The sequence below is a fragment of the Salmo trutta genome, chromosome 17 (assembly GCF_901001165.1).
Source record: "Salmo trutta chromosome 17, fSalTru1.1, whole genome shotgun sequence".
Taxonomy (NCBI): Eukaryota; Metazoa; Chordata; class Actinopteri; order Salmoniformes; family Salmonidae; genus Salmo; species Salmo trutta.
Window position 1 is genome coordinate 32,929,290 of NC_042973.1, and position 24,385 is coordinate 32,953,674.

Sequence of the window (24,385 nt, forward strand, 5' to 3'; positions counted from 1 at the left end):
CATGAGGCAGGGCTAAATAGATTTAAATAGTGGAGTAGGATGGTGTTATTTTTATTTACAATTTTTGCGAGTGTAGTGTTAGATGGTAGGGTATTTGTTTATTTTTTCAAGCAAGTATAAGGGAGTTGTACTCCAGTCTAGTAGGTGGCGGTAATGCAACATATTGGATGACAACCGACGTTAAACCTCATCGAAGAAAGAACTCTCAGCGGCCGTGTACACACTGTATGCTGTCAGTGGTCAGGTAAGACTAATGAGAAAGCTTAGTGATTATTTGACTAATTTGTGAGTGTGTCAGTCTGCCGAGAAGATATGGGTCCACGGCCCTGGGCATGTAGCCGGGTAGAGTCTCTGCCGAGAGCGGGCATGATATGAGAAGCTCTCTGGTGTAAGTATTTTCGTAGTGGAGAAATTCATGTAGACAGGATTTACATGGTCTCGCTGCACATTACTAATTAGCCAACTGGACAATGCTAACGTGACCTAGCTAGCTTGCTAAGTATGCTAACGTTGTCATATAATATGGGACCTCAACATAAAGATGAGCTGCCAAGGCTGTTGCTTCACTCCCAAGTTAGTTATCTGTATATATACAGTTATTGATTATCTGTGAAGGACAGTTGGATCTGAGGGGGGGAAGTGGTAAACCCCGTCACATGACAGTCAGCCGAGACCGACACACATGCCGCGTTCATGAACAAGTCTGGTAACTGGTTGAGTTGTAACGCAGGTTTACTAACGTTATGTCTCTCGAGGAGGCTGAAAGGATATTTCGGCTTGGACAAGTTATATATTTTCAGGAGTCGGGTAATTGGTTAAGGAAGGAGGATTGGGGGCAAAAAGAGAGGACGTTTGAAAAGACTGAGGGATGCAGAGGATAGGTTTGAATCTGTTGAAGGTAGCAATAACAATAACCCTCTGAATGTCGAGGATGATTGGTGTCAAGTTCAAACAGAGTGAGTCGGACCCCAGTTTGAGTTTTGGAGGTGAAATGGAAGGGGGAGAAGTAGGGTTGCACATTTTGAGGAGTATTCAGAGTTGGAAAAGAAGGGGTAGAAGGTGTTGTGAGGAGCTCGAAGCCCGAGCCCTGCATTGATGGACATAGTTATGGTAAAGATACATTTGGTCCAGTGTGAGTGAGATTTTTTACGAGGTTGGAACCAGTCCTTTTGTCCTGTATTAGCGGACTGATATAGATGTTTTCAGCGCAGGCTATTAATTTTTTCTGCATCCCCCCTCCTCCCCGTCAGCAAAATAAGTCCCACCCCCAAATTATTTCCCGCGGCTGTGTGTAAAGGTGGATCAATTTAAGTTGAACATTCCTGGTGTTTGTGCGATGGGGAGCGGGATGAAACAGAGGTGTCAGTCTGTTCTTCTGAGATTTGATTCGGAGTCTTTACCTGACAAAGTAATGTTAGGATAAATGAGTTATACTGTTAAAGCTGTTATGCCGAATACACTGCAGAGTTACAGGTGTCGCGTTTATGGGCATGTTGCAGAAGTGTGTAGGAGGGAGATTCCAAGATGTGGGAAGTGTGCAGGAGGACACATTTCGGTGGAAAAAGTTGTGTAGGGGTGCCCATGTTGCAGGGGATCTGCGGTGTCCTGTGTGAAAGAGGCAGGATCAGGTGGCCAGGGTCAGAGTAGTGCAGAAGATGTCCTATGCTGAGACAGTGAAGAAGGTAGAGGAGAGTGGATCAAGGGTGAGGGATTCTGAGAGGATTCCTGTGAATAGTAGATCTGGTCCTGAATAGAGGGATAGGCAAATGAGTGATATACACTGCTCAAAAAAATAAAGGGAACACTTAAACAACGCATCCTAGATCTGAATGAAATAAATAATCTTATTAAATACTTTTTTCTTTACATAGTTGAATGTGCTGACAACAAAATCACACAAAAATAATCAATGGAAATCCAATTTATCAACCCATGGAGGTCTGGATTTGGAGTCACACTCAAAATTAAAGTGGAAAACCACACTACAGGCTGATCCAACTTTGATGTAATGTCCTTAAAACAAGTCAAAATGAGGCTCAGTAGTGTGTGTGGCCTCCATGTGCCTGTATGACCTCCCTACAACGCCTGGGCATGCTCCTGATGAGGTGGCAGGTGGTCTCCTGAGGGATCTCCTCCCAGACCTGGACTAAAGCATCCGCCAACTCCTGGACAGTCTGTGGTGCAACGTGGCGTTGGTGGATGGAGTGAGACATGATGTCCCTGATGTGCTCAATTGGATTGAGCACAACGGGCGGGCCAGTCCATAGCATCAATGCCTTTCTCTTGCAGGAACTGCTGACACACTCCAGCCACATGAGGTCTAGCATTGTCTTGCATTAGGAGGAACCCAGGGCCAACCGCACCAGCATATGGTCTCACAAGGGGTCTGAGGATCTCATCTCGGTAACTAATGGCAGTCAGGCTACCTCTGGCGAGAACATGGAGGGCTGTGCAGCCCCCCAAAGAAATGCCACCCCACACCATGACTGACCCACCGCCAAACCGGTCATGCTGGAGGATGTTGCAAGCAGCAGAACGTTCTCCACGGCGTCTCCAGACTCTGTCACGTCTGTCACGTGCTCAGTGTGAACCTGCTTTCATCCGTGAAGAGCACAGGGCGCCAGTGGCGAATTTGCCAATCTTGGTGTTCTCTGGCAAATGCCAAACGTCCTGCACAGTGTTGGGCTGTAAGCACAACCCCCACCTGTGGACGTCGGGCCCTCATACCACCCTCATGGAGTCTGTTTCTGACCGTTTGAGCAGACACATGCACATTTGTGGCCTGCTGGAGGTCATTTTGCAGGGCTCTGGCAGTGCTCCTCCTTGCACAAAGGCGGAGGTAGCGGTCCGGCTGCTGGGTTGTTGCCCTCCTACAGCCTCCTCCACGTCTCCTGATGTACTGGCCTGTCTCCTGGTAGCGCCTCCATGCTCTGGACACTACGCTGACAGACACAGCAAACCTTCTTGCCACAGCTCGCATTGATGTGCCATCCTGGATGAGCTGCACTACCTGAGCCACTTGTGTGGGTTGTAGACTCCGTCTCATGCTACCACTAGAGTGAAAGGACCGCCAGCATTCAACATTGACCAAAACATCAGCCAGGAAGCATAGGAACTGAGAAGTGGTCTGTGGTTACCACCTGCAGAACCATTCCTTTATTGGGGGTGTCTTGCTTATTGCCTATAATTTCCACCTGTTGTCTATTTCATTTGCACAACAGCATGTGACATTTATTGTCAATCAGTGTTGCTTCCTAAGTGGACAGTTTGATTTCACAGAAGTGTGATTGACTTGGAGTTACATTGTGTTGTTTAAGTGTTCCCTTTATTTTTTTGAGCAGTATATGTTTAAGTAAGGTTGGCTTCTTAGCATTCATAGCAATGGTTATCAACTGTACCGCAGAGATGGAATGTAAGTTACAGAAAATAGATGTTGTGGTGGCAGCTGCAGGGAAGTACTTGGGGGTACAAGATTTGACTTCAGAAGAGTTACAGGGTGTGTTGAGTGGTAGTGTCCCGTCCTCTGTCGTTGGCCTGGGATAGGATCAGATAGGGTTCAGGAAGTGGAATAAGGTGGTGGGTTTAAATGAGTGTAGGGTAATAAAACATTATATTTAGTATTTTTATTTTAAAAAAATCCCATTTCCCCTTTTCCCATTTTGTATCACAAAGTGTAATGGATTAATACTATAGTTCAATTGGGGGCGGTTATGCAACATATTGGATGCCAACCGCCGTTAAACTCCATGAAGAAGAATGCTCAGAAGCAGCTATGATGTTAGCTACCTTTCATTGCTGACAGATGGTGAAAGGACAGAACGGGTAGAGCGGTTAGTTTCTGCATTCTGCTGCCAGGGAGAGTTCCATTAGCAATATCCCTTTGTCTCTGTCTCTCTCACTCTCTCTCTCTCTCACACACACACACACATACACACACACACACACACACACACAAAAAAAATGTAATTGAAAGAGCTTTATTGGTATGGGAATCATATTTACATTGCCAAAGCAAGTGAAATGGATAATAAACAAAAATGAAATAACCAATCATAAATGAACAGTAAACATTACACTCACAAGTTTCAAAAGAATAGAGACATTTCAAATGTTATATTATGGCTATATACTCTCCCTTATTTTATTTTTTTTAATTTTTATTTCACCTTTATTTAACCAGGTAGGCTAGTTGAGAACAAGTTCTCATTTACAACTGCGACCTGGCCAAGATAAAGCAAAGCAGTGTGACACAAAAAAAACAACACAGAGTTACACATGGAATAAACAAACACACTCAATAATACAATAGAAAAAGTCTATATACAGTGTGTGCAAATGAGGTAGGATAAGGGAGGTAAGGCAATAAATAGGCCATAGTGGCGAAGTAATTATAAATATAGCAATTAAACACTGGAGTGATAGATGTGCAGAAGATGAGTGTGCAAGTAGAGATACTGGGGTGCAAAGGAACAAAATACATAACAGTATGAGGATGTGGTAGTTGGATGGGCTATTTACAGATGAGCTATGTACAGGTGCAGTGATCTGTGAGCTGCTCTGACAGCTGGTGCTTAAAGCTAGTGAGGGAGATATGAGTCTCCAGCTATAGGGATTTTTGCAGTTTGTTCCAGTCATTGGGAGCAGAGAACTGGAAGGTAAGGCAGCCGAAGGAGGAATTGGCTTTGGGGGTGACCAGTGAAATATACCTGCTGGAGCGTGTGCTATGGGTGGGTGCAGCTATGGTGACCAGTGAGCTGAGATAAGGCAGGGCTTTACCTAGCAAAGACTTATAGATGACCTGGAGCCATTTGGTTTGGCAACAAATATGAAGCGAAGGCCAGCCAACGAGAGTATACAGGTCGCAGTGGTGGGTCGTATATGGGGCTTTGGTGACAAAACGGATAGCACTGTGATAGACTGCATCCAATTTGCTGAGTAGAGTGTTGGAGGCTATTTCGTAAATGATATCGCCGAAGTCAAGGATCAGTAGGATAGTCAGTTTTACGAGGATATGTTTGGCAGCATGAGTGAAGGATGCTTTGTTGCGAAATAGGAAGCCGATTCTAGATTTAATTTTGGATTGGAGATGCTTAATGTGAGTCTGGAAGGAGAGTTTACAGTCTAGCCAGACACTTAGGTATTTGTAGTTGTCCACATATTTTAGAGAAATATGTGGACAAGGTACGGAGAAGGTACAGTGGGATTCGAAATGATCGGTGATCTGTTTGTTAACTTGGCTTTCGAAGGACTTAGAAAGGCAGGGTAGGATAGATATAGGTCTGTAGCAGTTTGGGTCTAGAGTGTCTCCCCCTTTGAAGAGGGGGATGATCACGGCAGCGTTCCAATCTTTGGGATACGAAAGAGAGGTTGAACAGGCTAGTAATAGGGGTTGCAACAATTTCGGCAGATAATTTTAGAAAGAGAGGTGTTTCCTAGCCTCAGTGCAGTGGGCAGCTGGGAGGAGGTGCTCTTATTCTCCATGGACTTTACAGTGTCTCAGAACTTTTTGGAGTTTGTGCTACAGGATGCAAATTTCTGTTTGAAAAAGCTTGCCTTTGCTTTCCTAACTCCCTGTGTGTATTGGTTCCTAACTTCCCTGAAAAGTTGCATATCGCAGGGGCTATTCGATGGTAATGCAGTATGCCACAGGATGTTTTTGTGCTGGTCAAGGGCAGTCAGGTCTGGAGTGAACCAAGGGCTATATCTGTTCCTGGTTCTACATTTTTGGAATGGGGTGTGCTTATTTAAGATGGTGAGGATAGCACTTTTAAAGAATGACCAGGCATCCTCTACTGACGGAATGTGGTCAATATCCTTCCAGGATACCCGGGCCAGGTCGATTAGAAAGGCCTGCTCACTGATGTGTTTTAGGCAGCGTTTGACAATGATGAGGGGTGGTCGTTTGACCGCAGACCCATTACGGATGCAGGCAATGAGGCAGTGATCGCTGAGATCCTGGTTGAAGACAGCAGAGGTGTATTTGGAGGGCAGGTTGGTTAGGATGATATCTATGAGGGTGCCCGTGTTTACAGATTTGGGGTTGTACCTGGTAGGTTCATTGATAATTTGTGTGAGATTGAAGGCATCAAGCTTAGATTGTAGGATGGCTGGGGTGGAAAGCATGTCCCAGTTTAGGTCACGAAACGGCACAAGCTCTGAAGATGGATGGGGGCAATCAATTCACATATGGTGTCCAGGGCACAGCTGGGGGCAGAAGGTGGTCTATAGCAAGCGGCTATGGTGAGAGACTTGTTTCTGGAAAGGTGGATTTTTAAAAGTAGAAGCTCAAATTTTTTGGGCACAGACCTGGATAGTAAGACAGAACTCTGCAGGATACCTCTGCAGTAGATTGCAACTCTGCCCCCTTTGGCAGTTCTATCTTGTCGGAAAATGTTATAGTTAGGGATGGAAATTTCAGGGGTTTTGGTGGTCTTCCTAAGCCAGGATTCAGACACGTCTAGGACATCCGGTTTGGTGGAGTGTGCTTAGGCAGTGAATAAAACAAACTTAGGGAGGAGGCTTCTAATATTAACATGCACCAGAGGAGGAGTAGGAGACAGACAAACAAAGGTATGGTAGGATGTGAATACATTTGAGGTAAACCTATGCATTGAGTGAAGATGAGAGGGATATATCTCTAGAAACATCATTTAAACCAGGTGAGGTCAACGCATGTGTGGGAGGTGGAGCTAAAGGGTTATCTAAGGAGTATTGAGCAGGGCTAGAGGCTCTACAGTGAAATAATGCAATAATTACTAACCAAAACAGCAATGGACAAGGCATATTGACATTATGGAGAGTCATGCGTAGCCGAGTGATCATAGGGGTCCAGTGAGTGGCTCAGGCGGGCCGGAGACATGGCGATTCAGGCAGCTAGCGGGCCGGGGCTAGCAAGCTAGTAGAAGGGCCTTAGTGGTACGTCGTGACAGAAGAAGTCAGTAGTAGCCCCCTCGCACTGTAATGTCGGCAGACCAGTCGTCGTGGATCAGCAGGGCTCCGTGTGGTGAAAGGGTCCAGGCCAATTGGCAAAATAGGTATAGTGGCCAAAGAGTTTGTCCGATGGGCCTCTTAAGCTAACAGTCCGATATGCTCTAGACGGCTAGCAGATGGGCATTCAGGGGATGTCGTGATGGTGGAGCCAGTTGAAAAAGCCCTTCGGTTGAATTACGTCGGTAGTCCAGTCCTGATGGGTCGACAGGGGTCCAGGCCAATTGGCAAAATAGGTATTATAGCCCAAGGAGTGGCTGATGGACCTCTTCGGCTAGCCGGGAGATGGGCTTAGCAAAGGCTAGTTGGTTCTTGCTTCGGGACAGAGACGTTAGCCAGGAGTGGCCGCTCGGATAGCTGATAGCTTGCTGCGATGATCCAGGTGAAAAGGTTCAGAGCTTGCGGTAGAAATCAGTCCGATTTGCTCTGGTTTGAGTAGCGCTGTGCAGACTGGCAAGAGTTGTCCGGGCTAAAGGCAGCTGATGACTGCTGGTAGTGGCTAGCTGACTACTAGCTAGTAGCTAGTTAGCTGGCTTGCTCCTGTTGGGGGTTCCGGTTCAAAGTAAAGAAAATAGTAGATCCATACCACATTGGGTGAGGCGGATTGCAGGAGAGTATGTTGAAGTTGAGGTTAAGAAAAAATATATATAAAGATATATACATGATTTATACATGGGACTCGACAAGACGAGGACAAAAGACGTCTGACTGCTACACCATCTTGGATCAGGATGATCTCTCTCGATTCAATTTAATGCAAAGGGCTTTATTGTCATGGGGAACATGTGTTTACGTTGCCAAAGCAAATGGAATAGGCAATTAACAAAAGGGAAATAAACAATCAGAAATTAAAAGTAGACATTACACTCACAAAGGTTTTTAAAGAATATAGACATTTCAAGTGTTGTAACAATCCGCAAATAGTTGAAGTATGAAAGGGAAACAAATAAACAGATAAATATACGTTGTATTTACAATGGTGTTTGTTCTCCACTAGTTGCCCTTTTCTTGTGGCAACAGGTCACATCTTGCTGCTGTGGTGTCACTTCACCTAATCCATATGGGAGTTTATCAAGATTGGATTTGTTTTAAAATTCTTTGTGGGTCTGTGTAATCTGAAGGAATTATGTGTCTCTAGAATGGTCATGCAGCTCGGTTTTCACCTCATTTTGTGGGCAGTGGGCACATAGACTGTCTTCCATTGAGAGCCAGGTCTGCCGATGGTCAGTCACAGTAGTTAGGTATTCCGCTACTGTGTAGTCTCTATTTAGGGCAAAATAACATTCCAGTTTGCTCTGTTTTTTACTTGATTCTTTCCAATGTGTCAAGTAATTATCTTTTTGTTTTCTCTTGATTTGCTCTAATTGCGTTGTTGTCCTGGTGCTCTGTCGAGTTTGTGAACAGAGTTCCCATACCTGCAGGATGAGGGGACTCTTTTCCAGGTTCATCTCTTTGTAAGTGAGGACTTTGTTATAGGAGAATTGCTACTTTTTAGGTAGTTGTAGAATTTAATTGCTCTTTTCTGGATTTTGATAATTAGCGGGAATCATCATAATTCTGCTCCGCATTCATTATTTGGTGTTTTTGCAGAATTCTGCATGCAGTCTGTTTGGTGTTTGTCCCATTTTATGAATTCTTGGTTGGTTAGTGGACCCCAGACCTCACAACCATACTGGCCAATGTGTTATATAACTGATTCCAGCCAGATCCTAATTGGTATGTTTTACATTTTTGTCATTTAGCAGACACTCTTATTTAGAGTGATTTACAGTAGTGAGTGCATATATTTTTTTTATACTGGTCCCACCTGGGAATCAAACCCACAACTCTGGCGTTACAAGTGCCAGGCTCTACCAACTGAGCCACACGGGTATGTCGAATTGCATCTTTCTTTTGATGGTGTAGAAGGCCCTTTTTGCCTTGTCTCTGATTGTTCACATCTTTGTGGAAGTTAAATGTGGTGCTGGTCCTGGCAACTGGACCTTTTTTGGAACACCGTTATTGAGTGTCAGAGCCCAAGTCTGAGAGAATCTATGCAAAAGATCTAGGTGCTGCGATAGGCCCTTCTAGTTTGGGGACAGAAGCACCAGATCATCTGCAAACAGTAAACATTTGACTACAGAGTCTAGTAGGGTGAGGCCAGGTGCTGCAGACTGTTCTAGTGCCCTCGCCAATTTGTTGATGTACGCTGAACAAAAATATAAACGCAATGTAAAATGTTGGTCCCATGTTTCATGAACTGAAATAAAAGATCCCAGAAATGTTCCATATGCACAGAAAGCTTATTTCTCTAAAATGTTGTGCACAAATCTGTTTACATCCCTGTTAGTGAGAATTTCTCCTTTGGCAAGATAATCCATCCACCTGACGTGTGGCGTATCAAGAAGCTGATTTAAACAGCATGGTCATTACACAGGTGCATCTTGTGCTGTGGACAATAAAAGGCCACTCTAAAATCTGCAGTTTTTTCAAACAACACAATGCCACAGATGTCTCAAGTTTTGAAGGAGCGTGCAAGTTGCATGCTGACTGCAGGAATTTCCACCAGAGCTGTTGCCAGAGAATTGAATGTTCATTTCTCTACCATAAGCCACCTCCAACGTCATTTTAGAGAATTTGGCAGTATGTCCAACCGGCCTCACAACTGCAGACCACGTGTATGGCATCGTATGGGTGAGAGGTTTGCTGATGTCAACTTTGTGAACAGAGTGCCCAATAGCGGAGGTGTGGTTATGGTATGGGCAGGCATAAGCTACGGACAACAAATAAAATGTCATTTTATCGATGGCAATTTGAATGCACAGAGACACCGTGACGAGATCCTGAGGCCGATTGTTGTGCGATTCATCCATCACCTCATGTTTCAGCATGATAATGCATGGCCCTATGTCGCAAAGATTTGAACACAATTCCTGGAAGATGAAAATGTCTGTTCTTCCATGGCCTGCATACTCACCAGACATGTCACCCATTGAGCATGTTTGGGATGCATGTTTGGGATGCTCTGGGTTGACGTGTATGTCAGCATGTTCCAGTTCCAGCCAATATCCAGGGTCTTCGCACAGCCATTGAAGAGGAGTGGGACAACATTCCACAGGCCATAATCAACAGCCTGATCAAGATGTCGCGCTGCATGAGGCAAATTATGGTCACACTGGTTTTCTGATCCACGCCTCAAACTTTTTTTTAAGGTATCTGTGACCAACATATGCATAGCTGTATTCCCAGTCATTTGAAATCTATAGATTAGGACCTAATTAATTTATTTAAATTGACTAATTTCCTTATAAGAACTGTAACTCAGTAAAATCTTTGAAATTGTTGTCTGTTGCGTTTTTATATTTTTGTTCACTATATATGTTGAAGAGGGTGGGGCTCAAGCTGCATCCCTGTCTCACCCCCCGGCCCTGAGGAAAGAAATGTTTGTGTTTTTTGCCAATTTTAACCTCACATTTGTTGTGTTCATGGATTTTATAATGTTGGATGTTTTCCGCCCAACACCGCTTTCCATCAGTTTATAATGCAGACCCTCATGCCAAATTGAGTCAAGCTGTTTTGAAATCAACAAAGAATAAAAAGGCTGTTGTTTTGTTTGTTTGTCAATAAGGGTGTGTGCAGGGTGAATACGTGGTCTGTCGTACGGTAATTTGGTAAGAAGCAAATTTGACATTTGAGGAAATGTAGGAGTCCGCTGTCAATGATAATGCAGAGGATTTTCTTTCTCTCTCTCTCTCTCTCTCTCTTTCTCTCTCTCTCTCTCTCTCTCTCTCATATTGTGTGTGTAGGATGAGTGTGAAGCAGTGTCTCGAGGGTCAGGTGTACTCGGTGCCTCTGATCCAGTCAGACCTGAGGAGGGAGGAGGCTGTTCACCAGATAGCAGATGCCCTGCTCTACCTAGAGACCATCTCTACTGACATCTTTACCAGGTACACACACACACAGATCGAGGAGTATAAGTCGTCCAATAAGAGCATGTGCTACATGTGTTGTTTGGTAGCTAAGATCCTCCTGATAATTCCTTACATATTGATTGATTCCATGCCAGCGGGAGTGGAAAATATTTTTGGTATCTCAGATTGTTCTGGGAATTCTCACACGGAAACTTCATTGGCAGGAAGGATGTTCAACATGGTTTTTACGTTTGTATCACAAACCATTTTTGAGAAAATCATGATGAAAGTGGCCGTTTTAGGCCCTTTTTAGACCTACACATGCCTCCTGTGAGATCTGTGAACCGTACACGATAAAGACAATATATTGGTGTCATTATACAATGCGCTTTCAAATATGAACTATGTCTAGATTCTGAAATATGTTTTCTTACATTGAGTTATTCAACATAAAAAATATTAATATGAATATCTCAACCTTTGTTGATTTTGCTTATTTTTAGACATATTGCTTGGACCAATATACTTTTCAAACACATCAAATTTCCATAGTGGGCTCTCTGGTACTTTTAATGATATGACCCATCTTCTACATAGAAATGTAAAGTGGTTCCTCCTTTAAAAGTTGCGTCATACTGCAGCAGAATTCTATGGCACGTTATTTAATTGTCAGCCAGTGTTACCATTAATGCTAGTTGGTGCTAGTTTGACCACCAGAGGGCATCTTTGAGAAGCATTTGATAGCCTTCAATAGTGGCTGTACTAGAGAATTTAAAAGCTTTTTTGTAAGAACATCATATATGGGATTGATTTTAAGAAATTTAGCTTAATTAATTTGATTAATATTATGGTGTTTCTTTTCCAAGAAAAACAAAAAACTAAACCCTCAGGGTTTCCGTTAGGCTTGAATGGAAAATATGGCGCTGTACAACGTGACGGTCGGGAGTAGGCTACAGTAGTAAGAGCATAGCATTCTAACTTCAATATACTTTTAAAATAAATAAGACCTACACCACTTTTAACAGCACATTACTCAACACTAGTGAGAGTCATGTCGCCTACGGTAGGCCTACAGTATATTGAAAAATATATTTTTCAATGACGTGGCTCTCCACCAATAATTACCTTTAGAGGATTGGAGTATTCTAAATTAATATCTAAGGGGCATTTTCCATTACGACAAATCTGATCTGTGAGAATATCTGAGGGGCTTTTATAAAATGTAAAATTAATTAATAGTAATAATAATAATCACTTTGTTTAAAAAATAACAATATTTTGGAGATGATTTCGTCACCTAGAGTGAGATAGAAAAAGGCCATTCTTGGCCATGGGGTGAGACATGCTCACTAATTTGTAAATAAAGCCAGTTTGTTATTCAGAATGTATTTATTTCTGTGTGTGTGTAGGGTATCTGAGAGTGTAGAGCGGAATCGCTGTCAGCTGCAGAGTGTGACAGATCGGATCAGGCTGGCCCAGGCCCGCGTCGACAAGATCAAAGGCAGCAAGAAGGCCACCAAGGTAACACGCTTCACACACAGAATTGCATATATCTGCAAAATAGATTACTTTTGATGTGTGTGTGTGTGGGGGGGTGTGTGTGTGTGTGTGTGGGTGTGGGTGACAATGTGTAGGTGTTCTCCAGTGCTAAGTATCCAGCTCCAGATCGTCTCCAGGATTACTCCTCCATCTTCAGTGGAGCCACAGACCCCGCCTCCCAAACACGCCCCCGATACCACATACAGGCCAAACTACGACCCCTTGATGACAAGGCCCTGCAGGTAACACACACAAACACATAAATATACAATACTTTATTTGATCATCTGCAAAACATTGCAGTACAAAGAGGTCAAATCAAACTTTGTTTGTCACATGCGCCCCGATTACAGCAAGTGTAGACCTTACTGTGAAAGGCTTACTTACAAGCCCTTAACCAACAGTGCAGTTCAAGAAGAGTTAAGAAGATATTGACCAAATAAACCAAAGCTAAAAAATAATAAAAAGTAACACAATAAAATAACAATAATGAGGCTATATACAGGGGGTACCGATACCAAGTCAGTGTGCGGGGGTACAGGTTAGTTGAGGTAATTTGTACATGTAGGTAGGGGTGAAGTGACTATGCTTAGGTTATAAACAGCGAGTAGCAATAGTACAAAACAAATGGGGGGGGTGTCAATGTAAATAGTCCGGTGGCCATTTGATTAATTGTTCAGCAGTCTTATGGCTTGGGGGTAGAAGCAGTTAAGGAGCTTTTTGAGACTTGGCGATCTGGTACCGCTTGCCGTGCGGTAGCAGAGAAAACAGTCTGACTAGGGTGGCTGGAGTTTCTGATAATTTTATTGGCTTTCCTCTGACACCGCCTAGTATATAGGCCCTGGACGGCAGGAAACTTGGCCCCAGTAATGTACAGATGCCGAGCAGTTGGTTGCTGTACCAGGCGGTGATGCAACCGGTCAGGATGCTCTCGATGGTGCAGCTGTAGAACTTTTTGAGGATCTGGGGACTCATGACAAATCTTTTCAGTCTCCTGAGGGGTGAAGGTGTCGTCGTGCCCTCTTCACAACTGTCTTGGTGTCTTTGGACCATGATAGTTCGTTGGTGATGTGGACACCAAGGAACTTAACTCTCGACCTGCTCCACTACAGCCCCGTCGATGTTAATGGGGGCCTGTCCGGCCCGCCTTTTCCTGTAGTCCACAATGATGATGTTGGAATCATGTTTGGCCACGCAGTCGTGGGTGAACAGGGAGTACAAGAGGGGACTAAGTACACACCCCTGAGGGGCCCCAGTGTTTAGGATCAGTGTGGCAGACATGTTGTTGCCTACCCTTACCACCTGGGGCGGTCCGTCAGGAAGGCCAGAATACAGTTGCAGAGGGAAGTGTTTAGTCCCAGGGTCCTTTAGCTTAGTGATGAGCTTTGTGGGCACTATGGTGTTGAACTGAGCTGTAGTCAATGAACAGCATTCTCACATATGTGTTCCTTTTGTCAAGGTGGGAAGGGCAGTGTAGAGTGCGTCATCTGTGGATCTGTTGGGACGGTATGTGAATTTGAGTGGGGTTGCCACACACACACACACACTATACGATACATTTATTAAACATAAGAATGAGTGAGTTTTGTCACAACCCGGCTCGTGAGAAGTGACAAAGAGCTCTTATAGGACCAGGGCAAAAATAATAATATAATAATAATCAATAATTTTGCTTTATTTAACCATCTTACTTAACCAATAACTCATCACAGGTTAATGAGAAGGGTGTGCTTGAAAGAATGCACATAACTCTGCGATGTTGGGTTGTATTGGAGAGAGCCTGTCTTTAATAATTTTCCACACATTCTGTGCCTGTATTTAGTTTTCATGCTAGTGAGGGCCGAGAATCCACTCTCACATAGGTACGTGGTTGCAAAGGACAACTGTGTCTTAACAGCGTGATTTGCCAAGGCAGGATACTGAGTCCAGCCCAATCCAGAAGTCTGGCAGTGCCTTCTGATTAAATTCAATTTTCACAGAACCACTTGTTGCAATTTCGATGAGGCTCTCTTGTTCAGATATCGGTAAGTGGACTGGAGGCAGGGCATGAAAGGGATAGCGAATCCAGTTGTTTGTGTCATCCATTTCGGGAAATTCATCAATTTCGGGAGTTCATTTGCACACAAAAAATCATACAATGATGGAAAGACCTGTGTCTTGTCCTTGTTAATGAAGACAGAGAAGAGCTCCAACTTCTTAATCATAGTCTCAATGTTGTCCCGCACATTGAATATAGTTGCGGAGAGTCCCTGTAATCCTAGATTCAGATCATTCAGGTGAGAAAAAACATCACCCAGATGGCAAGTTATGTGAGAAACTCATCATCATGCAAGCGGTCAGACAAGTGAAAATTATGGTTAGTAAAGAACTTTAAGCTCGTCTCTCAATTTAAAAAAAAAATGTGTCAATACTTTTCCCCTTGATAACCAGCGCACTTCTGTATGTTGTAAAAGTGTTACATGGTCACTGCCCATATCATTGCATAGTGCAGAAAATACATGAGAGTTCAGGGGCCTTGCTTTAACCTCTCTGGCGCATGTGGGACGAACTCGTCCCACCTACGTAACAGCCACTGAAATCCAGTGGCGCGATTTTTGAATCGTTAGAAATACTATTACTTCAATTTCTCAAACATATGACTATTTTACAGCTATTTAAAGACAAGAATCTCGTTAATCTAACCCCACTGTCCGATTTCAAAAAGGCTTTACAACGAAAGCAAAACATTAGATTATGTCAGCAGAGTGCCCAGCCAGAAATAATCAGACACCCATTTTTCAAGCTAGCATATCATGTCACATAAACCCAAACCACAGCTAAATGCAGCACTAACCTTTTATGATCTTCATCAGATGACACACCTAGGACATTGTGTTATACAATACATGCATGTCTGTTCAATCAAGTTCATATTTATATAAAAAAACAGCTTTTTACATTAGCATGTGACGTTCAGAAAAAGCATAACCCCCGCAAACTTCCGGGGAATTTACTAACAGTTTGCTAAATTACTCACGATAAACGTTCACAAAAGCATAACAATTATTTTAAGAATTATAGATACATTACTCCTCTATGCACTCGATATGTCCGATTTTAAAATAGCTTTTCGGATGAAGCACATTTTGCAATAATCTAAGTACATAGCCCGGCATCACAGGGCTAGCTATTTAGACACCCACCCAGGTCAGCCTCCACCAAAATCACATTTCCTATAAGAAAAATGTTCTTACCTTGCTTGTTCTTCGTCAGAATACACTGCCAGGACTTCTACTTCAATAACAAATGTTGGTTTGGTCCCAAATAATCCATCGTTATATCCAAACAGCGACGTTTTGTTCGTGAGTTCTAGACACTATCAGAATGCTACATCACGGTCTCGCGCATGGCGCATTGGCGTGACAAAAAATGTCTAAATATTCCATTACCGTACTTCGAAGCATGTCAACCGCTGTTTAAAACCAATTTTTATGCCATTTATCTCGTAGAAAAGTGATAATATTCCGACCGGGAATATGCATTGAGCCTAAACAGCCGAATAAAATTTCTCCTCAGGAGCGAATCGTGCACGCGCCTCATTCAAAGGTCCTCTGAGCCGCCACTTGCCAAAGGCGATAATGTGTTTCAGCCTGAGGCTGCCTCGTCAACCTTCAGGTATTTCCCGGGTTCTGAGAGCCTATCGGAGCCCTGGGAATTGTCACGTTACAGCTAAGATCCTTACTTTTCAATAAACAGATGCAAGACGCACGACTCCTTGTCAGACAGGGTACTTCCTGCTTGAAACCTTGTCAGGTTTTTGCCTGCCATAGGAGTTCTGTTATACTCACAGACACCATTCAAACAGTTTTAGAAAATTGAGTGTTTTCTATCCAAACCTGAACAATAATATGCATATTCTAGCTTCTGAGTTGGTGTAGGAGGCAGTTAAAAATGGGCACATATTTTTTCCAAAATTCTCAATACTGCCCCCTATCCCAAACAGGTTAACAAAGTTAACCATTTTCACTGTAGTGTCCAAAATGTCTATCAAGCTGTCAGGCATTCCCTTGGCAGCAAGAGCCTCTCGGTGGATGCTGCAGGGTACCCAAGTGGCGTCGGGAGCAACTGCTTGCATGTGTGTTACCACTCCTCTATGTCTCCCTGTCATGGCTTTTGTGCCATCAATACAGATACCAACATGAGCAGCAGCTACGTTTGGCTACATACGGATCGTTAGTGGAATTCCCGTGAGAGAGTAACGGTTAATGTGATTGGATGTTAATTATTTGACTAGGCTACCTGTATTTGACATTGTGTTGTTTGCAGAACACTAAATGGTTTAATTTTATTTTTGGCAGTGAAACGCAGCTACTCAGGCGAGGAAAAAAATCTCAAATGTATAGCCCCGTTGGAAAATATAAATGGACTATTTGAAAATGTGAAGATAGATGTCGCCTCCTACCTACCAGACCTGCCAGGCATTGCACCGAGTTTGGGAATACCTGGTCTAGGGTATCCGGGAGGATGCTGTTGATGTGAGCCTTGACCAGCCTTTCAAAGCCCTTCATGGCTACCGACGTGAGTGCTATGGGGCAGTAATCATTTAGGCAGGTTACCTTCGCTTCCTTGGGCACACGGACTATGGTGGTCTGCTTGAAACATATAGATATTACAGACTCGGTCAGGGAGAGGTTGAAAATGTCAGTGAAGACACTTGCCAGGTGGTCCGCACATGCTTTTAGTACACGTCCTGGTAATCCGTCTGGCCCCGCGGCTTTGTGAATGTTGACCTGTTTAAAGGTCTTGCTCACATCGGCTACCAAGAGCGTTATCATTCAGTCATCCAGAACAGCTGGTGCTCTCGTGCATGCTTCAATGTTGCTTGCCTCGAAGTGAGCATAAAATGCATTTAGCTCGTCTGGTAGGCTCACGTCACTAGGCAGCTCGCGTCTGGGTTTCCCTTTGTAGTCCATAATAGTTTTCATGCCCTGCCAAATCCGACGAGCGTCAGAGTCGGTATAGTAGGATTCAATCTTAATCCTGTATTGACGCTTTGCTTGTTTGATGGTTCGTCTGAAGGCATAGCGGGATTTCTTATAAGCATACAGATTGCTGGACACAGAAAGCACTGTCTCCTCCTCAGCTAAAGCTGGCCATTACAGTTGATATATGTATAGTTTAAATGCACAGCTTTATAGCAGTATAGGCCTAGCTGTTTAGATAAATTAAATATGACCATGCCTTTTTGGCTTTCACTCACAATATACACTACTGTTCAAAAGTTTGGGGTCACTTAGAAATGTCCTTGTTATTGAAAGAAAAGCATTTTTTTTGTCCATTAAAATAACATTAAATTGATCAGAAATACAGTGTAGACATTGTTAGTGTTGTAAATGACTGTTGTAGCTGGAGATTTTTTACGGAATATCTACATAGGCATACAGAGGCCCATTATCTAGGCAGAGTTGCAAAAAAAAGAGCCATATCTCAGACTGACCAATAAAAGATTAAGATGGGCAAAAGAACACAGACACTGGACAGAGGAACTCTGCCTAGAAGGCCAGCATCCCGGAGTCGCCTATTGACTGTTGACGTTGAGACTGGTGTTTTACAGGTACTATTTAATGAAGCTGCCAGTTGAGGACTTGTGAGGCGTCTGTTTCTCAAACTAGACACTAATGTACTTGTCCTCTTGCTCAGTTGTGCACCAGGGTCTCCCACTCCTCTTTCTATTCTGGTTAGAACCAGTTTGCGCTGTTCTGTGAAGGGAGTAGTACACAGCGTTGTACGAGATCTTCAATTTCTCGCATGGAATAGCCTTCATTTCTCAGAACAAGAATAGAATAGTTTCAATAGTTTATTTGTTTTTAGCCATTTTGAGCCTGTAATCGAACCCACAAATGCTGATGCTCCCGATACTCAACTAGTCTAAAGAAGGCCAGTTTTATTGCTTCTTTAATCAGCACTACAGTTTTCAGCTGTGCTAACATGATTGCAAAATGGTTTTCTAATGACCAATTATCCTTTTAAAATGATAAACTTGGATTAGCTAACACAATTTGCCATTGGAACACATGAGTGAAGGTTTCTGATAATGTAGATATTCCATACAAAATCAGCCGTTTCGGTTACATTAACATTTACATAATTTAGCAGACGTTCTTATCCAGAGTGACTTACAAATTGGTGCATTCACCTTATGATATCCAGTGGAACAATCACTTTACAATAGTACATCTATATCTTTGGGGGGGATTAGAAGGATTACTATATCCTATCCCAGGTATTCCTTAAAGAGGTGGGGTTTCAGCTACAATAGTTATTTACAACATTAACAATGTCTACACTGTATTTCTGATCAATTTGATGTTATTTTAATGGACAAAAAATGTGCTTTTATTTAAAAAACAAGGACATTTCTAAGTGACCCCAAGCTTTTGAACGGTAGTGTACATTCTGCTCCACTCAGCCGTACAGCTGAGTCCACAGGTATTTAACAGCTGCATAGACAAACCTGGGGGCTGAGGTGATGGGTTTAGACCTGGCTGAGAGACACCGCTAGTTAGGCTCTGACCTGTTCTGACCTGGGGACATGAGAGGCCCTGACTAAAACTACCCTCAGGAAACTACTGTGTGCATGTAGTGGTGGAAAAAGTACTCAATTGTTATACTTGAGTAAAAGTAAAGATGCCTTTTAGTAGAAAATGACTCAAGTAAAAGTGAGTCACCCAGTAATATCCTTCTTGAGTAAAAGTTTTAAAGTATCTGGTTTTAAATGTACTTAAGTAGAGTGGTGGAAAAAGTACTCAATTGTCATACTTAAGTAAAAATAAATTCTACACATGAAATTCCTTATATTAGGCAAACCGGAAGGTTTTTTTTATTTACGGACAGCCAGGGGCCCACTAAAACAGCAGTATTTGTGTTTAGTGAGTCCACCAGATCAGAGGCAGTAGGGATGACAGCATGTTATATTGACAGGTGTATGAATTGGACCGTATTACTGTCCTGCCTGAGGATTTGAAATATATTGAGTACTTTTGGGTGTCAAGAGTATTTTTACTTAGTTACTTTACACCACAGTTGTGTGTGTTTGCACCTTAGCTCAGCAGTGAAGTTGTGCGTTATTGATAGTGAACACCCCTGAGATCTCCCTCGCTGCCGGAATCGAAAACTTCCAGGAACAGTAGTATTTTGTCCTGTGTGTGAGAGGGAGAGAAAGATGTGGAAAACAATATTTCCTGTGTGCTTCCCTGGCTCAGAGATGTATTATTTATGAAACCTCATGCGCTGCGGAGAGAGCGAGGGAGAGAGAGAGAAATAGACAGAGGCTGCTGACGAAAAGGGAACGAGTGGGAGTTATTCATGTGGTTTGGAGTCTGGTTGTGTGCAGACTCCAAACCACAGGGTATTTGAATCCGTCTTTGAATCTGTATCTCTCTTTTTTGCCTGCAAGGCTGTCTCTATCAAAAGCTACTACTGTAACTATTTTTTATATTTGTTTTTTATTTAATATTATTATTTTATTTAATATTTTTTTCTATTGTGTTATTGACTGTATGTTTGTTTATTCCATGTGTAACTCTGTTGTTGTTTGTGTCGCACTGCTTTGCTTTATCTTGGCCAGGTCACAGTTGTAAATGAGAACTTGTTCTCAACTAGCCTACCTGGTTAAATAAAGGTGAAATAAAAAATAAAAAACTTTCTTTGTTCAAAACAGAGGTGCAAAGCAAAGCTAATGCATGTTTGTCTGGTGGCCATTTGTGTTTTTTAAAGAAAAGTAGGTTCTTACCAGACTCATTTAATATTGGTCTTCTCTTGTTTTACACCCCCTGTCTATATCCACCTCTAGGAGAAGTTGTGTTATTACCCGGTGTGTGTGAGCAGTAAGAAGCGTTCGGAGGATGAGACCGAGGAGGGGCTGGGCGGTCTGCCTCGAAACATCTCCTCTGTCAGCTCCCTGCTGCTGTTTAATACTACAGAGAACCTGTTAGTACACACACAAACACACACACACACTCTAACACACACTCTAACACACACTCCTCTAACTGTTTGTGTATGTGTTTAGGTATAAGAAGTATGTGTTCCTGGACCCCCTGGCGGGGGCGGTGACTAAAACACACACCACCCTGGAGACAGAGAAGGAAGAGAAACCATTTGACGCTCCGCTATCCATAACCAAGAGAGAACAGCTCGAGAGACAGGTACACACACATCGTACACACACATCGTACACACACTCCCTTACATGTGTTCACTGAAGAACTGGAGGCCTGAAAGATTATTTCAAAGGGCCTTGCTAACAGGTTAAAGTGTACCTTTGAATTAGGACACTTTCTCTCTCCCTTCTTCTCTCATTCTCTCTTCATCTGTCCCCCTGTAGACAGCAGAGAGTTACTTCTATGTTCCAGACCTGGGTCAGGTCCCAGAGATAGATGTCCCCTCCTACCTACCAGACTTGCCAGGCATCGCTGACGACTTGTCCTACAGTCAAGACCTGGGGCCAGGCATCGCACCCTCTGGACCAACGCATACCTTCCCTGAACTACCGACCTTCACTGGGGAGGACATGTCTGGTACACACGCTGTTTCTGTTGTGTGGATTATACAGAAGTTTCCCTGGAAATCGGTCATGTCAACTGACGGAACTGTTTCTATTGATTGATGTTTGTTTGTGTTACAGGTTCTCAGTTCCAAGTTGCAGTCCCGCCTCCTCCCCCTCCTCCCCCACCAGAGCCCACACACACCCCCGCCCCTCCCCCTGGTCTCCCCCCTCCCCCACCTCCTCCCCCACCTCCACCTGCAGACAGCCCTGCCGACCCCAACCGCACTCGGAGCACAGGTACCACACACACACACACACACACACACACACACACACACACACTACATACAGTACATTCGGAAAGTCTTCCGACCACTTCACTTTTCCACATTTTGTTACGTTACAGCCTTATTCGAATATATATATAAAAAAAATATATAAAAAAAATCCTCATCAATCTACATGCAATACCCTATAATGACAAAGTAATAACTGTTTTTTAGACATTTTTGCAAATGTATTAAAAATAAAAAAACTGAAATAACATTTACATAAGTATTCAGACCCTTTACTCAGTACTTTGTTGAAGCACCTTTGGCAGTGATTACAGCCTCAAGACTTCTTGGGTATGACACTACAAGCTTGGCTCACCTGTATTTGGGGAGTTTCTCCCATTCTTCTCTGCAGATACTCTCAAGCTTTGTCAGGTTGGATGGGGAGCGTCGCTGCACAGCTATATTCAGGTCTCTCCAGAGATGTTCGCTCAAGTTCGAGCTCTGGCTGGGCCACTCAAGGACATTCAGAGACTTGTCCCGAAGCCCCTACTGCGTTGTCTTGGCTGTGTGCTTAGGGTCGTTGTCCTGTTGGAAGGTGAACCTTCGCCCATATCTGAGAACCTGCTCCAGAGCGCTCAGGACTTTATCAAGGGTCTGTCTGTACTTTGCTCTGTTCATCTTTCCCTCGAGCCTGAATAGTCTCCCAGTCCCTGCCGCTGAAAAACATCCCCACAGCATGATGCTGCCACCACCATGCTTCACCGTAGGGAGGGTGACAGGTTTCATCCAGAGGTGACGCTTGGCATTCAGGCCAAAGAGTTTAACTTGGTTTCATCTGACCAGATAATCTTGTTTCTCATGGTCTGAGAGTCCTTTAGGGGCCTTTTTGCAAACTCCAAGCGGGCTGCATGTGCCTTTTACTGAAGAGTAGCTTCTGTCTGGCCACTCTATCATAAAGGCCTGATTGATGGAGTGCTGCAGAGATGGTTGTCCTTCTGGAAGGTTTTCCCATCTCCACAGAGGAACTCTGGAGCTCTGTCAGAGTGACCATTCGGTTCTTGGTCACCTTCCTGACCAAGGCCCTTCTCCCCCGATTGCTCAGTTTGGCCGGGCGACCAGCACTAGGAAGACTTTTGGTGGTTCCAAACTTCTTCCATTTAAGAATGATGGAGGCAAGTGTGTTCTTGGGGACTTCAATGCTGCAGAAATGTTTCTGTACCCTTCCCCAGATCTGTGCCTTGACACAATCCTGTCTCGGAGCTCTACGGACAATTCATTTGACCTCATGGCTTGGTTTTTGCTCTGACATGCACTGTTAACTGTGGGACCTTGTATAGACAGGTGTGTGCTTTTCCAAATCATGTCCAATGAATTGAATTTACCACAGGTGGACTCCATTCAAGTTGTAAAAACACCTCAAGGATGATCAATCGGAACAGGGTGCACCTGAGCTCAATTGAGTCTCATAGCAAAGGGTCTGAATACTTATTTCTGTTTTTAATCAATTTGCTAAAATTTCTAAAAACCTGTTTTAGCTTTCTCATTATGGGGTATTGTGTGTAAATTGATGAGGGCAAAAAATTATTTAATACATTTTAAAATAAGTCTGTAACGTAACAAAATGTCGAAAAAGGGAAGGTGTCTGAATCCTTTCCGAATGCACTGTATGTAAGTATACACACACACACACACCTTTCTAACTGTGTGTTTACGTCCAGCTCCTGTAGCGGGGGCTCCCAGTGAGGTGGTTGAATCAAACAGCCGGGCCAGTCTATTAGAGTCCATCCGCAACGCTGGAGGCATCGGCAAGGCCAAACTACGCAACATCAAAGAACGCAAGATGGAAAAGAAGAAACAGAAGGAACAGGAACAAGGTATGATAAAAAGAGGGGGAGTGAGAGGGGAGAGGTGGTGGGGAGAGGGGAAGAAGAAGAATAGAGGGAGAGGAAAATAAACAGATTGCCGTTGGTTGAGTGTTTTGGTTCTCCACTTGAATAACAAGCGAGAGATCAGTCTTGAATCTGGTGACTCTTTGAGAACATGTAGCACCAACAGAGCAATGCTACAGGATTCCAGTTCTTTAACTTACAGAGCATATTTGGGACATAGTGTTACACACTGCTTTCTTACTGTGTTCTCCCTCCGTCTCTCTCAGTGGTAGCAGCAGCCAGTGGAGGAGACTTCATGTCAGATCTCTTCAATAAGTTGGCCATGCGAAGGAAAGGTGAGAACATCCCTCTCCCTGCCTGTCCTCCCTTCTTTGCTCATCTCCCCTGGGTTATTGTTGCAAAGGCTCTGATAATGGTGTAGAAGTATTCCTGTCTTGGTGATCGTGGTGTGTGTGTTTCCTAGGTATCTCTGGTAAGGGTCCTGGAGGCGGGGACTCTGGGGAGGGCCCAGCTGGTTCTGGCAGCGCATTCGCTAGGATGTCCGATGTAATCCCGCCTCTTCCTGCCCCCCATCAGCCAACCGCTGAAGACGAGGACGACTGGGAGGCCTAACAACTGAGACTAGCCAATCAGAACCAATGGAACTCTGAGCACATATCGGGAACGCCACTGGTTTCTTTGCGGATTATATGATTGTTTGACCATAGTGACGTGGTCCCTACGTTTTGCAATCAGCCGCACTTCCAGTGTCTGCCATGTATTTGACCCAGGTGTATTCTATAGTTCAGTGACTCCCTCTGCTGGCTTTCTGTAGTTCTGATCAACACACAGGAACCATCACGGACTGATCTTTACTGAGAAAATGAAAGGACAAACAACTACAGGAGATAAGTCAGACCTCATCTCAGCATTGTAAAGATGTTTAATAAAGTAACATGTAAATATTACATCATGTGTAACACCACACTAAAGTAGAACATTTCAATCAGAATGTTAACACATTTCATTCAATAAATGGCTTTTTGCATTTAAAAAAAAAAAGTCAGTGGAGAGTTGACTGATCTGTACTGCTGGAGAGGTGTGTGAGACAGACAGACAGAGCCTAAACCTACAGTGCCTTCAGAAAGTATTCACACCCCTTGACTTTTCCCACCTGTTGTTACAAAGTGGGATTAAAATGGATTTAATTGTCTTTTTTTTTTGTCAATGATTACACAAAATCCGAAAAATAAAACATCTTAAATAGTTAGGTAATTCAACCCCCTGAGTCAATACATG

At 43.5% G+C, this 24,385-nt stretch overlaps 1 protein-coding gene across 2 annotated transcripts; it reads left to right on the forward strand.

Annotated features, from left to right (window-relative positions):
* The first annotated feature begins 162 nt into the window (after positions 1-162).
* Positions 163-24,148, forward strand: LOC115152062 (WASH complex subunit 1). 2 transcript variants are annotated; one of them, XM_029696556.1, is made up of 11 exons: positions 163-244; positions 10,773-10,913; positions 12,287-12,398; positions 12,512-12,658; positions 20,248-20,384; positions 20,467-20,602; positions 20,782-20,974; positions 21,082-21,240; positions 22,937-23,092; positions 23,374-23,442; positions 23,571-24,148. In XM_029696556.1, exons 1-11 carry the CDS (start codon positions 168-170, stop codon positions 23,717-23,719), a joined length of 1,476 nt encoding a protein of 491 aa, XP_029552416.1. In that variant the 5' UTR covers positions 163-167; the 3' UTR covers positions 23,720-24,148. The 2 variants fall into 2 exon arrangements, with proteins under 2 accessions (XP_029552416.1, XP_029552417.1); XM_029696557.1 differs by having other exon boundaries at positions 236-388.
* Positions 24,149-24,385: the final 237 nt, after the last annotated feature.